We start from the raw sequence: 15,681 nt of genomic DNA on the forward strand, positions 1-15,681 counted from the left end.
CCTGTGGGGCTTTAATTATGAGACCTTCATAAGACACTTTACAAGCAACCCCCTTAATGAAAAGTCTAAATGAAGTTTTAGGGCTTGCTATATGTGCTCCAGCAGAGTAACGAGGGAATCTGAAATTGCAATAAAATGCTTGTCGTGTGTAAAACCTTATTGAAATGCCTTTCAGTCTGTGGAGAGCTTCATCTAGTCCAAATAAAAATGAAAACCAACCAATTAGTTACATTAAATAATAGTTAAAAAAAATCTACATGCTTTGAACTTTTTTTTAATTATTATTTTGTAACCACAAACTGTAGAGTATTTTGTTAGGATTTTATGCTACGAATCAACTGAGGTTGCATGTTTTGTGGTTTTCACACTTCTTTTGTGTTTAAAATCTGAATTTTTATTCAGCACCTGCTGAATAAAAATTCAGCAGGTGCTCCAGGGCATATTCTGAAAACAAAAAAGACAGACAGATAAATAATACAATTAAAATAATTGTATTATTTTACTAAATTATTAAAATATTTATAATTCATTATTATTTGCAATTAAATATAAATGTATAATTAAATAATATTAATTATAAATTATTACTTTCACAAAATCCATTTTATTTACACCCTTGTCCCTTAGTGGGGTCGGGAGGGTTGCTGGTGCCTCTCCAGCTAACATTCCGGGCGAGAGGCAGGATACACCCTGGACAGGTCGCCAGTCTGTCACAGGGCAACACAGAGACACAACCATGCACACACACACTCACACCTAGGGACAATTTAGAGTAACCAATTAACCTGACAATCATGTTTTTGGACTGTGGGAGGAAACTGGAGTACCCAGAGAAAACCCACGCATGCACAGGGAGAACATGCAAACTCCATGAAGAAAGACCAGGGCCGGGAATCAAACCCAGAACCTTCTTGCTGCAAGGCAACAGCTCTACCAACTGCGCAGCCCCACAAAAAAATAATTTTATATATATATATATATTTTATTAATTAATTAGTTTATTTTCTCAATTGAATAGTTGAATGTATCTACCCAACTCTGTATAGACGTCATCTGTTTAGGTCAAGGCATGTGGAGACTGCAGCTCATGTTTTTATTTTTACAATCATTACTTAACTATTGTGAATAAAAGTTAAATACATTGGTGACAGGTTGACATTGCGTCCAGAGTGGATTACATTCTGTCAAGCATGCATTTTAAATCTATAAACCTTTGTTGAATTTGCTTCCAAGCTTTTATTTATTTTTTTCTTTTCTTTTTTTAACTAAAGGTTGCTCTCCTTTTTTTCAGTGTACTTGTGGATGTTGGGGGCAGTGCTTCAGTCAGATCTTGGCCTCCCTCGCAGAGCAGGGGGACACATTCAGCGGAAGGAGTCAGTCGGTCAGAACAGAGGCGAGCGGCTCGCGTTTCGTGGAAATGTTGTCCGGTCCAAACGATGGATGCCACCGACTCCCCTGACCCGTACAGCCGCCCGGCGCGCAGGACGCAGTGGATCGTGAGCACCCTGGCTTACCATTACGGACTGGACCGGGGAGTGGAGAACGAAATCATCGTCCTGGCCACCGGACTGGATCAGTATCTGCAGGAGATATTCCACCACCTGGACCATCGAGGACTCGGTAAAATCCCCGAGGAGGACTTCAACGTCCTGTGTGAGGTTCTGGGGCTGAGCGAGGACTCGGAATCGGAAGAGTCCGCCGGAGTGTTGGACAACCTGCCCAGCGCGCTCACCTTCAGGCACTTTCACGCCAAGCTGTGCGGCTACTTCACCACGAAGGCGGGATGCCAGTACGAGAACGACCGGCTGCTGGTCGGGACCGACAGCGAACACATAGAAACTCAGATCCGTCTGCGGAGCCCCCTAAAGCGGCGGGAGACGCTGCTTTCGGTCGGGGCGAGCGGTGGCGGCTCCTCTCCCTCACCCTCCCCGGCGCAGCGGCGCGCCTTCGGCTGCAGGCTCGGCTCCCCGGGCTCCTGCACCAGGGAGTGCTACGAGGAGATCGTGGCTCTGGAGGAGGCGGAGGACAGGATAGGGAAGCTGGAGGATGAGAATGCGAGTCTCAGGGAGCTGGTTGAGGACATGAGAGCCGCGCTGCAGAGCAGCGATGCTCGTTGTTTGGCTCTGCAGGTGAGAAAGGTTTGAACATAACTTGATTTATTTAACTCCATCGGAAACAACCAATTAGAGACAGGAGGAGGGTCTTAGCGCTGGCAATCATCCTCGTGTACTCTGCTCAGATTTTCTTCCTTCCTCTTAACAACAGAGCCATGAATGCTCAGTTAGCATAGCCACTGATGACACCGGATATACAGCTTACCAGAAAGGTCAGCACACTGAGCAGTGCATACACAAGGTTGACTGGACCTCCATCCCGGATCGGATTGGTCGTTTTTAACGGAGCTGCATCATCAGGCGGATGCATGTTAAAGTTAACAGGAAATTTTTTGATACTTTAAGAGCAAAAAAACAAAAAAAAACAGACAATAATGTAACAAAAATGAACAAAATCAGTTAAAAGAACGTTTTCATAAACCCTGGAATGACATATATATATAAAAAAAACACACACACACCTCTGGAAAACTGCAGGTGTGTGTGTGGGTGTGTCTGGTGAATTTTTGGTTTAAACATGTTTGTTCTTCATTCAATGGGTAGAGAATCCAGACAATGACTCAAGTAAGAGCAGCGATGCTTCACTATAAAACTACTCCGGTTAAAGCAGTACAGCATAGTAAAAATACTCCTAGAGGCATATTTAAAAAAAAAAAAGTAAATGTAATGTAATTGTACTACCAATCCATGTACCATGTACTACCTCCTTATGCCGCACCGTCCCTCATTACACGTCACCTGCTCTTGCTTAAATCTATCAAGCATTCAAGTTAAACCCAGTTTGGAGTTAGACAGCATGCCTTTAATGACAATGTGGTCAAAATACTCGGCTAATAATTGTGCACACAGTGTAGTTTTATGGAGAGCAGAATCTCACACATGAAGACTGCTGGTGAGTATTTAAAAGATCTGACTGGTGAGGAGCTGGCATGTTCCCAACAGACACTGGAGGTCCTGAATGGTGACGTAACATCAGGTGTTATATGAATATTCTGTGGCGGCAAATTTTTGCAGCCAGTTAGTAAAAGACACTGAAACTGAATAGCCGTGTTTGTGTATTTTATTACGCCGTCACAGGTTCCACAGAGGCCTCCGACCTGGACGGGTTGCTACAATAGAAAACATCAGACGGCTGTTGAATTGCAGGCAGTTCCTGCTCACACTACCCCAGTCACCACTGCAGCTTCTGATGTGCAAACAGCTGCAACCGGGATGGGAGACGACGTCTGACGTGTCTCTCATATTAGGCTGATAAATTAGCAAACGACATGTAAAAAAAAAAAAGGCTCAAACATTCAGTCAGTGCTCAGGACTAAATGCATTTGATCTAGAACTTTTTACGACTCAGAACTGTAAAAAGTCTCGTCCACCACGTGTGTCCTCTGATGTCATCACTGGTCTGCTGGGACATCAGTCCGTCCCACATGCTGGCCAGTTGCCCGTTATAATCCCCTGCTGTCATGCAGACTCTCACCTGTGGGATTCCTAATGACACGTCTCCAGATGTTCCTGTGAACCCAGCTGACCTGTAACAACACCAGGGTCATCAGAGCTCCTGGTTTTCACAAATATGTCCACTTTTCATGACATACTGTTAAGTTTGTTAAAGTTATAACTGCTTTCATTTTTTTGTAACAAATGTAAGAAAAATTTATTATCCATTGATAGACAGTTTAAAATGCACAAGTATAGCTTTATGTCAAACCACACGTTTTTTTTAAAGTGCTTTTCTGAGGCTGTTGCTTTTTATCTTTAAGATTACATTGAAAATACAATGCTTTTTTTTCAGAATATAATTTTAGTTTTTTTTTCTGTAATTTTTTTTTTGCTGTGTGACTTCCAAACTGAGCTGCCACTGTTACAGGTTGCGTTCTAATACAGAAGAGTCATTATTTCTTAAAGTTGATGTGCTGGTTGACTTATGAAAGCATATTTTAAGTTAATCTAAATATGTATTTTTTAGAGGAGATTAAAAGTAAACAGCGTATGATTGAGATATTTTGGAAATGAAAAAAAAAAAAAAAGCTCACCATCACTCCACTTGTTGGCACCATTCAAGCTCTTTAAAGCTCATGATGTTCCAGTTGCTTGCATTTACATTCCCAGTACTGTTTTAATCTGAACTATTCCTTTAATGAACTTTGTCAACCAATCAAACAACAAAATGTTTTGTCAGTTTGTGGGATTATCTTCATCTCGTCTCTTCACATCGCAGGTCGGCCTCTGGAAAAGCCACTCCAAGCATAAACCAAGAGAAGGACGCTTTGTTTCCCCGCGGACGCTGGCTTCCCACAACAACGTGGCCAACAGCTCCAACAGCAACCTCAAGAGCCTGCAGAACCTCATCCACGAGATAGAGTACCTGCACAGCTCCAGAGAGTGGCAGGTGGAGGAGACGGTGTCGCGCAATCAGAGACTGGAGCAGGAACTGTGGAGCTGTAAGGAGGCCGTCGCTGCGTTGGAAGACAGCAACAGGCTTCTGAAGACGGAGCAGGCGAGCATGAGGAGGAAGGTGGAGGAGGCCCGGCAGGCGCTGCTGAGCGGACTGGAGAAGGTGAAGGACCTGGAAGCGAAGGCCAGTCGTGTTCCGGCGCTGCAGAGGCACGTTGTCCAGATGGAGTCTGAGCTGCATTACTACAGGTGCAGACGCTTCGCTTCACGTAACATTAAGCTGTTTATCAGAGCAACTCCACATGTGTTTTAGACGACCTCAGAAGCACAGTCAGTGGAATACATATGTGTGTATATGGCAGCAGTTCTGGTCAGAGTAATGTAGTGATTGAATCTGTGTATGCACAACTGTGTTCAGGGTTAGTTTTTCTGCATGAAGTGCCAGGTTTGTGGCACACAAAATCTTACCAAATATTTTTGGTCTATTTTCTAGTGCAAATCTCTTAGTGCACTTAAAGAAAAGACAAAACTAACTTACAATTAACTGTTCAGCAAGTAACAGGAGCTTGTGTTAAGTAAATAATTTCTTAATATTGATGAAAAAGTGCTGGTGTCATTGGTAGATAATTTCACTTATAAGAGGGGAAAAATGTTTTGATATAAGTGAAATAATCTCCCTATGCATTTTTGTCAATATTAAGTTTTTTTTGTGCGTAGCACATTTCAGCAGAAACGTGTTTTGCACAATAAAACAAAATTACAAATTTATAAAGAAAACACCATACAGACAACAATTCAACAAACGTTACATTTTGTCGAGTGCCATCGCCAAAACTCGTTAAACATCAAATATGTTGGTCAGTGTTTCATTTATTATGGTTCAAAGGCAACTCTAAAACAGCTGGGTGTTTAGTCTGGACTCAAAGGAACTCAGCGTTTCGGCTGTTTTGCGGTTTTCTGGACGTTTGTTCCAGATTTGTGGTGCATAGAAGCTGAATGCTGCTTCTCCCAGGTTTGGTTCTGGTTCTGAGGATGCAGAGCAGAACCAGAACCAGAAGACTCGAGTGGTGTGGAAAGCTGACACAACAACAACAAATCTTTAATATATGAAACTGGATGAAAATTGTACATTATGATTCAGGAAAAACAAAACTGCCAAAATATTCCAAGAAAATAGCTAGTGAAAAGTCCGGCTAGGTGTGTGGGCTGTGGAGCCGTTCTGGCTCTGGCAGCTCTAACAGACCGAACAGATGTTCCATCTGCTATACCGTGTATGAGCTGTTTAGCGTCACCTCCCGTGTATCGAGCCCATTTGTAAGTTGGGGCTTGAAAAACGCTCATTTGTCAACCTTGTTGAAATAAAGGGGCCGGTTTTTGGCAGGTAGTTGCACGAGAAGAACCTTAGTGACGAAAAATCCCGCGCTGATGAGTTGTAGATCCTCCTAAAGCAGAACAAAATGACTCTGTTTACCTTGGGCTTAATGCCTGAGATGCTCGTGCCTTGCTGTTCGGAGGGCTGCCGTGGGTAACTTTTTCCATTTTCAGCCCCGATCTGTTGAACTTTGCTGAGTGAGCTTCGTGTGCAGCCGGTCGGCCGGCCGGTCTGGCTCAAACTCTTGTTTTGGAACTGTTCGCTTTGGTGGGAGTCAAGGTGTAATTGAACTTTTGAAGTACAAAGCCTTTCGGTCGAATGTTTATCTCTCATTCGGTTGCTCCTGCTTTAACCTTATAATCAGTGTCCGCAACTGTGGCTTTTTGGCTCGCAGATGTCTCTAAATACTTGTAATGTTCACTTTATGCTGCTAAGACATAGTCTGGCATGAGCAGACATGTGATTAAAGCTCATGCTTCAGCCTGCTTTTTGGGTTATTTCTAATAACAAATTTGAGAAGTCTAGGTGTTGTCCTGTGACCCACATTCTGCTAATCTACGCACACAAGGTTCCAAAGTCTTCTCAACGCTCTTCCATAGACGCTGTGATGGCAAATAATTCAACACCACAAAAGCAACAGAGAGGCCTATTGAGTGAGAACCTGAACAGCTGACGGTCCTCATCAATCTCTGCTCACTTCTTTCATTCTGCCTCCGAATGAACAATAGCGCAGAGTCTGCCCTATAGAAAGATCTTAGCAACCGATTCCCCGTGACTGTTTGAACCAAAGGCCTGACACTTCCTTGGTCTCAGCTCACCCAAATACTACTTTAGATGGTACAACGTCAAGTGGTGTAATTAGGAATTTGAAGTAGATTGCTGATCCTGTTATTTTTCCAATTATTTATTATACGGATGGTTCGTCTCTGACTATCAGCATTCTTCTGATTCACATTTCACAAGCAAAGTTTAGGTTAATCAGATGATGAACACTGATGTTCATCAATACAAAATTTGAACTAAATTCAAAATGCAGAGATCCATTTATTTATTTTTCTTCCCTAAGCATTTATAACAGGTGTTTCATCTCTACTTAGGCTTTTGCAGCCATTTTGCAACTAGTCTTGGACATCATATCAAGTCAGATACGATCTTTTTACATCAGTAAAGACATTTAATACTTCTCCCAAACCCCTACTCCCATGTAAATAAAACATGGATTTTTCTTTTGTGTTTTACCAACCAAACCACACTACTTCGGGAACAAGGTTACTCAGACAGATGACATCAAAATCGAAATGACAAAACACTCAACAACTGTAAAGCTCAATGCTAGAAAGTTAATGACATGAGCTTGTATTGGGTGAACAGGAACTCAACACCTTGCAGTCATTGTGTGGGTAAATTCTGTAGAATAAGCCTCCTTGTTTATGGAAAAAAAAATACTGGTTGAGTTCTTGACCTGTAGTGAATCCAGCTGCCAAAGGTAGCTTTGAAGAAGACTTCAAGAGGATGAGTCTTAAAAAAAAAAGTCTTAAAAACCCACTTAGTTGAAGCCTAATAATTGCCCTCAGCAATTATTAATCATATTTAAATAACTCCTCAAGGATTTTGAGCTATTGGCATCAGTTAAGGGACGGGGGGATTAAAAGTTATCAAAATCCTGGACGTGGCCCCGTGGTAACCATGGTGTTCTCGCCACAGCAAGCAAATCCTTATAACTTTCACACAGATGCATCAAATTTATCATGAGTCATCCATGCTGGATGCCCAACGATACTGATGTGGTCATATATTCACATCATCAAAGCCCCGCCCCATCAGAACAGGAAGTCACTTTTTTTTTCTTTCTTGGTAACACTCCACTCTCTAGACCCTTTTGACCTAATCAACATAATCTTGTGTCATATATCACAGATAACAGGTTGGTCTCACTTGCTTTAAAGCAGAAGGAGTTTCTGCTGGTGGCGAAGTCAGACGTCACGCCGCTGCCATGCGTTTGCTTCCGAATCAGAATCAGTGTTTGCTTTCCCAGCTGGACTCCCTGGTTCCCAGAAGTTCCACCAAAGCATTTCAGAGGATAATCCAGGTGTAAGTGTTTCTAAAGGGCAAAACAAAGAGTTTTCATGTGACATTTAAAATGCCATTGTATCATCAGGAATGCTTGGAACGGCAGCCTTGCTCTGACTGACGTCAGTTAAAGAGCATTCAGTCGCTGGTTAACCTGCGTGTGACAACCTTCAGCAGGGTTAGCTCTTGAATGTGAGTGTAACCAGAGCAACCAGGAAGCCTTGTGTTTGTTTCACTACAGCTGCCGGCCTCCTCCCCCACAGTGACTTAAACACAACTCTCCGACTGATTGCCTGGAAGTCCGTTACGCTTACTACTGAACAAAGAGAGCCCAAAAGAAATGTCTTACAGTATCGCCTGACTTGTGATAGTGGGGCGTAAGCGCGAGCGCCCGGTGATTTTCGAGGCAGGCTGCTAAAAATCTGCTCTCTTTTTTCCCCCACCTTTTAGCTTTCCTCCTCCGAGATATCATCATCTGGAAACACTTACACAGTGATTTATGAAGGCCCCTTATTGGATTTCCCCCCCAACAAAAAGGGCAGCCAGCAAAAGAAAGTTTGAAAATTTTGAAGCATTACAGAAGCACTGATCCACCCAAACTGCATCATCAGGCTTTTATATATGTATACATATATCAGGGGAAAAGATATTAAACTGGTTATGACACCAATAAATTAGTTAAATATGCACGGGAACAGCTGAATATGTTTACATCTACCTGCATGTATGAAGCCGTGTTTTCTGAAGTTTTTTTTTCCCCCCAACGCTGCACACTAACAGCTCTGTTCTACCACTGACCCACTTTGCTGTAAAAATGTCTCAAAGACCCAGAGTCTGGCTTCAATTACCCCACCCAGATCTGGCGTACGGCATCACACGGCCTCTATAAAATTATCGTGGCAGCGCAGTAACGCGCACTTCTTTTTGTTGTATGTTCTCTTTCATGTTTGCAAATCGGTTCCAACCGAACTGTCGACGGTGTGTTCATGTAAAGTGCGGTTTCAGTGCAGTGTACTCTGAGAACGTAGAGACGGCCTCTCGTCGCATATCCTCAGGATTCAAACCATGCAGACCTACCCATAGATTCACATTTTTCCACTATTCATTTATGCAATCAGTTGACATCAATAGTCATTAAAAATGTGTTAAACGTAACCATGCACTGTTAGCAGAACATCAATCTTCACAGATTGATGGTTAATTCCTGTTAATTATGATGATTTCCTGCTTACAGCTAATCAAAATACAACATTTATGATTGGAATAATCCATCAAACCAATAACAAAAATACAGAAATATAGGCTTAATAAAAGAAAAGTATGCTTAACACCTGCTTAAAGCTTAAGCTCAAAAGCTACTCTTGATCCGACAAACAAGCTCCATCAGAATGCATCAATCCCATGATTTCTACAATTATGTTATTTAGCACTCGTCATCGTCATCGTCATTGTCATCGCAACAAATACTGCAAATGAAAATCTCAGGTCGTGATGACTCTGTGTAGAAGATTGAACGACTCCATGGCTGTTCTGACCCTGATGTCTTTCAGGTCTGAGATGTCCAGACTTCAGCCAGCGAGCAGCGCCGGGGCAGAGCAGCGGCCGTGCTGCCAGGACCTCCAACATGACCGCCGCTCACCAACAGGCCGCGCTGTGACCACCCCTGACAAGAGTGAGGGATCTTTGCTTTATTGGTCCCATTATGATAACACCTGGACGATAAATTGTCCCTGATGTTATCGCGATAAACAATAATATTGTTGTTTTGAGACCATTTTCAAGTAATATAATGCGGGAAGACGTTCTCAGAGAGCAATAAACTTTGAACTCAAATGAACATTTAACAACTGCGACTGGAAGACATTTTAAATTTCCAAAATAAATTTTAAAAAAATCTACAGAATTATTTGTGACGCCTCTGTAAACAAATTGTCCTAATAGAGTCCAAAGCACCAGACTGAAGACTTTGATCATCCAGTTTTTGACAGAGAGAGGAAAGATAAATCATGCAAATGGAAATTATTGAGCTTGTTTTAATTTATCATACGATTAATTGATCTATTGCTCATTCTGACAGGCCTACCTAGTAGCTACACATTTTACTTTTATCTGAATACGTACAGCGTCTCAAAAAGTTTTCAAACCCTTTGAATGTCCCATTACACCTCCAGACCATCAGTGTCTTTTTTGGGGATTTTTTATTTTATTATTTATTTTTTTTTGATAGAACAGAACAAAGTAGCCCAAAATCATGACGTGACAGGGAAAAATTTAGGTCAGGGCTTTGACTAGGCCGTGATTTAAACAATTTGATTGTAGCCTTGAATGAATACAGCATGTAGGTTGATTGTCTGTGACCTCCACCCCTATCTAAAGTCTTCTGCAGGTTTTCTTCTGGGATTCTCCTGGATTTAACTCCATCCATCTGACCGTCTTCCCTGTTACTAGGTAGATTTTAACCCCACTGATAAATCCACCTCCTCAAAAAGCAGGTGGATCCACTAAAACCAACAGGCTGACAGAAGTCAGGGAGAATTAGAGGCGTTTTAAAGAAGATGCTGCAAATAAAGACTTTATATAAATTTGGCGTTATTGAAAATCAAAGCCTTTGGTCTGATGAAATGTTTCTTAGTATTCTCACAAAACCATATAAAGAAAAATCTAAAAAGAAATCTTAAAAGATTTTTGCCATTGCAAAAACGTCGAATGACTGCCGAGCTCGTAGTCCTTCAGTTCAGAATAAAATACGTGCAGCTTTTAGGTGTTGTCAGGTAGCGGTGCTGCAGCAGTAACGTTGTCCATGTGCTGCAGTGCCGGTCGAGGAGCAGCTGTTCCGCTCGGTGGAGGGCCAGGCTGCCTCGGATGAAGAAGAGGACAAACGGGCCGGAGACCAACAGAGGCAGGTGGAGGAGGTGAAGAGGATCCTAACCAGGCTGTCCTGCTGTGGCGGAAGGTAAACTGACCTGGGGGGGGGCGGGGGCACCCATATGGACATGTCTACTGGGAGGTCACTAGAAGGACACTCACAATTGCATAGAAAATGTTTTTGGGGTGGAAGGTTCCTTTGAAATGTGCTACTGTGTTACCTGGGTGTCGTATTACAAAAGTAGAAGTGAAGTGAAAAGGCTGGACACAGAGGGAGTCGGTCCAGGCATTGTTTTGGATCAGACCGACTCCGTTAATCTGCCTGAGAGTACATCTCAATGACGACTCCCAAACAGTCAAACCTTTTGGTCCTCCTGGAACTGCAGCCGACTCTCGACAAAAATTACGTCCAGTTTGCAGTTCTGCTCGCCCAGCATCTGAGTCTGAGTCTTCTCAAAGACCCGAACAGCTGCCCGCTTTTTACAAATTTCACAGTGTGCCCAAATCCAAAAAGCAGAAATCCCATTATCACAGATCTAACTATCTGCAGATCTTCAACATCCTCGACTGACAATATGGACGGACACACAGGACCTTCCACTTCCCCTCGCACTGTAAAAAACAAAACAAAAAAACCCAAAAACGTCTGTAATTTATGGTAAAATATTGGCAGCTGTGGTTTCATACGGTAAAATCCATATAAATACGGTGGCCTGTTCCACAAAAACCAGTGATGTTTGTGTTTGTAAAAGCAGAAGGGGAATGAATACTTTACGACTGTGGGGCTGCTACAAGACACTGACAGAATGACCTTCTGTTCGTCTGTATTCTTCACCAGATGTGGTGACGAGGCACTGGAGAAGCTGATGTTTCGCTTTGGAAGCTCAAGGAGTGAAGAGTGTCACAGTGCTGTGATGGAGCTGCTGGAGAGAGTCACCAGGCTGCACAAAGAGCTGAAGCTGAAGGAAAGCCGAGCAGAGATGAACATGGACCAGGTACACACCGCCAGCCATGACCTCTGACCCAACCAGGACGGTTAGGTCAGATTTAGCTCCTCTGCCTTGCCCTGGTGCCAATTAGAAACAGCCAATCAGAGACAAGAGAAGGGTCTTAGCGCTCGCTGTCAATCAGCCTCTGTGTGGCGCTGCTGGTCAACAGCTGTCCTCTTCAGCCCTGCAGTGAGAGGTTTGACTGTTAGCCCCGCCCACCAGGTCATGTCTGCACGGTTGCAGTTAACAACAGTCACCCCACCGTTGCCAGCTCAGCAACTTTCTTGCTGTATTCAGTGACATTTCAGACAAAAAGAATTGGTATTGGTAAAAATCAAAATCGGCAGGTCAGGCTTTTTAAAGATCAGTAACTGGAGATCGGCCAGAACTCTGCCATCAGTGCACCCCTACTTCCAAATCTGGTTTATGTCTTTTTTTTTTTTTTTTTTGCCTAAAGTGACTTTTGCAAAATCACCCTGTTGCCACGTTGTTAGTGATCAACCCAGAGGTTGCGGTGTTCATCCAGGGGGTGAAAGTAGAGTCACATAGAATGAAAGCAGCTGTGTTGCACATGATAGATGTTTGTTTCACCCCTGAGGCCAAGGGCTGCAGAGCTCTTCTGGTAACACACACACAGCTGCGGAAGCATCAACACACAGAGCGCAGTGACTTTATCAGGATGTGATTGTCGCTTTCCCCTTTAACACACTTTGCCTGCATGGTGGGTTGGAACCTGGAGACCTGAGTCAGTTCTGATTGGTTAGGAGCTTTCTGATCTGTTTCCACACTTAAACAAACCCACACATTATGTATTCAGTGTTTGATTGTTGTAGAGTTTTTTTGTTTTGTTTTGTTTTGTTTCTGCGATCGTTGCCAAAGATATTTTTATTATTTTTTGTTCAAATCGTAACATAAACACAAAACCTCCTCCAAAGACCCAATGGACAAATGGATCTTTACTCAATTATTTTTAGGTGACACTTTTCCAACATGAAGAGTACTCTGTTTTGACATATATTTTTCTAACTTGTTCACATAAAATACTGTTTTTAAAATGAAGTAAGGATCCTTGTGTTGCGGTGCATTAGTTACAAGCTTTGATCTCCTTCCAGATGAAGGACTGTCTGGTGCAGGAACTGCAGCAGAGGGCCGAGGACACGGAGCTGCTTACCGTGGAGCTGCAGTCGCTGGAAAGAGAGAAGGTCCGTCTGTCGCTGGTGGAGGAGAAGCTGGTGGACATCCTGCAGCTTCTGCAGCAGCTCAGAGACTTGGTTAGTTTCAGTGTAGCTGTTCTGTGATTCTGCTGGTCAATTCTGATTAAGTCCTCAAGCAAACATTGCTGTTACTCTGTGTTTTTCATAAACATATTCACACATATAAGAACCATCAGTAAGTTACTTAAAAAAAATGAAACAAAACAGAACATAAAAACTTGATTCACTCTGACAATATAATTCTAATTGTACTTTTAGTCAGGTAAAACACTGAAATGGTAGAGCTGTTACTGGTGTAAATAAATAAAAAAATTGTTATTTATAAACCAAACTTGCACTGATAGCCCTTTTAAAGATGGAGTACTTTTTAATCAAGAAATATACATTTTTAGATAAGTCTCAAAAATGTATATTATATGAAAAGTGCACATATACGACTCCAACCTAATCAATTCTCTTGGTACATTCTTGGCATGGCCAGCAGAGAACCCAAAGATTGTACTCAAGTAAGAGTAGAACTACTTCAACCTATTTTTACTCTAGTAAAAGTAAAAACTATCAAGTAAGATTAAAAAAGTATTTGGTAGAAAGTGTGCTCAAGTACTGAGTAACAGATCATAAATAATTTATTTAAAAATTACATCATCAGACGGACCAGAATATTAAGTTAAATGTAAATTTAGATATTTTTGAGGACCAAAATGACAATAATTAATATTAATAAAAATTAACAAGAACAACAACAAAAAAAAACTTATGAAACAAAAAACTGCAGGTATGTGTAAAAAATTGCAGTCAAAATAAAAGAGAACTTTAAACACAAAAAAGTGCTGTTCATAGATGTTTTTAAAGTGTTTTATAAATAACATTGACATTAAACTTGGGGTGTGAATACTTTTAGACTTAACCCAGGATAATGGAATCCACTGAAACTTTTATCCAAAGGGAAGGTCTCAAACTGACAGCATTCTGTCTGCCTCACTAATGAAAACTGAGAGCACAAAATAGGATTATTGATCAATAATCAAAAACAGCTTGAAAAAATATCTACAAGATGAGACTAATTGTAAATAATTACATGTTTAATGACATAAATGTCAAAATTGCTGTGTGTTTTTTCCCCTCTTTACTTGTAATTGCTTTTTTTCTGTCCTTCTCCCATGTTTCTGATTAGGCGTACATCTTGTAATCCCAACAGTGTGAGAATGAGAACATTTATAGCACTTGTTGCACATGTGTGAAAGTGTGTGTGTGGTCATGTTTCTCTTTTAAAGTGCATTTTAATGACCCAACATCCAGCTGAAACTAGTCGCCGTCTTGTTTCAGAACGTCTCCCGAAGGACCCTGGGGAAAATGTTGCTCAGTACTTTGGAGTCTGGCAGCAACCCACAACACGGTTAGTGGAACACGCACGGCCAAAAACACGCTACGAGTTCTGCGAAACGAGACAGCGGCGTTTACTGTTAGAACAGAACAGAACAGAACAGGGAATCGCGTTAAGTTTCTGTTGGTTTGCTTGTAAACGTGCTCCGACTCAGCTCGCGTCTGCTCCCGTCTTCTTCACAGGCAAGGCGCACATCCTGGAGGTGCTCAGCGCTCTTTACCACGAACTGGCTGCGTGCGAGATCCTTTCATCTCATGGACGTCTGCAGACAGCGCAGAGTCAGCAGTCACTCCACAACCTCATCTCCTGCTGAACAAGACCGCCACCCTCTGGGCCCACCACCCAAGGAGACCTTAACGTAGTTGGTCTCCAGTATATATATAACCTTGTTAATGACCCTTTAGCTTTAAAAGCTAAATTTGTCCGATTTATTGGATAAATTGTTGATTAAATGTTGATGTTTCTACACACTTATTCATTGTTTGCTCATTTTTTTTCTTATGGAAAAGATTTTAAAGTTGACTTAAGTTCATAGAGGTCCTTAAAGACGTCCTCTCTCTTCTAGTCAAGGATGTGCATGCCCAGCAAATTTTTTAAATTTTGTTTGATGAACAAAACATGGGGGTTCATTTATATTTACAGAACCTTGTGAGCTTTTCATTTCAAAATATTCCTAAATGGAAGTTTTTCCTTCTTTTTTTGTTGGCTTCATTTCAGCTACCTCTGATGAAAAACGTTCCCCTCAGATGCTGTTACCTCTGCTGATTCATAACCAAACTACCCACAACAGCTCACGGCTCATCGCGCTTTTATTTTGAAATCCGACACACAAAATGAAGCAATAATGTGTCCAATGTAACGCCAGCCGTCGTCGTCAGCCATGTAGTCAGACCCTGCTGTTTTGCTTCTTCACTTTTGTTATGCTTCTCAACTTCTCTCCCAATTTTGTTTTCCCCATTTTTGTTTCCTTGCATTGGATTTTTTTTCCTTTGGCTTGGTTTGGGGTTTTATTCAGCGTAGCCTCATGTCTCGCTCCTATTAGAGGCCTTAGAGTTTTAGGTTCTCTATTTGGAGTCTTGATGTATGTGTCTGAGGTTGGACTTACTTTGATTTAGTATAGTTTTGTTATCAGTAAATCTTTAATTTTGTAAATTGTATTTTTTTTCTTGCTTTTGTGTTTGTGTCCTCTTTCCAGTGCAGGTTTGGGTCTTAAATGTCTTAAAGAAAACTAGAAATATGAAATTGACACTATGCAGCACAAGCACCCCCTACTGGCTTGGCC

General features: G+C 41.9%; 1 protein-coding gene across 1 annotated transcript; it reads left to right on the forward strand.

Annotated features, from left to right (window-relative positions):
- Positions 1 to 1,027: 1,027 nt before the first annotated feature.
- On the forward strand, positions 1,028 to 15,554 carry LOC103152744 (EF-hand and coiled-coil domain-containing protein 1-like). Its single transcript, XM_007573341.2, has 8 exons — positions 1,028 to 2,129; positions 4,330 to 4,754; positions 9,498 to 9,619; positions 10,759 to 10,900; positions 11,651 to 11,807; positions 12,914 to 13,072; positions 14,342 to 14,411; positions 14,582 to 15,554. Exons 1-8 carry the CDS (start codon positions 1,437 to 1,439, stop codon positions 14,710 to 14,712), a joined length of 1,899 nt encoding a protein of 632 aa, XP_007573403.1. The 5' UTR covers positions 1,028 to 1,436; the 3' UTR covers positions 14,713 to 15,554.
- Positions 15,555 to 15,681: the final 127 nt, after the last annotated feature.

Source organism: Poecilia formosa, unplaced genomic scaffold, assembly GCF_000485575.1.
Source record: "Poecilia formosa unplaced genomic scaffold, Poecilia_formosa-5.1.2 Scaffold325, whole genome shotgun sequence".
Taxonomy (NCBI): domain Eukaryota; kingdom Metazoa; phylum Chordata; class Actinopteri; order Cyprinodontiformes; family Poeciliidae; genus Poecilia; species Poecilia formosa.

Bases quoted from the DNA above. Each gene is read 5' to 3' on its own strand.
- LOC103152744 (XM_007573341.2), top strand. From the start codon at position 1,437: ATGGATGCCACCGACTCCCCTGACCCGTACAGCCGCCCGGCGCGCAGG. The intron at 13,073-14,341 runs GTTAGTTTCAGT...GTCTTGTTTCAG, and splicing joins TGCAGCAGCTCAGAGACTTG to AACGTCTCCCGAAGGACCCT. The intron at 14,412-14,581 runs GTTAGTGGAACA...TCTTCTTCACAG, and splicing joins TGGCAGCAACCCACAACACG to GCAAGGCGCACATCCTGGAG.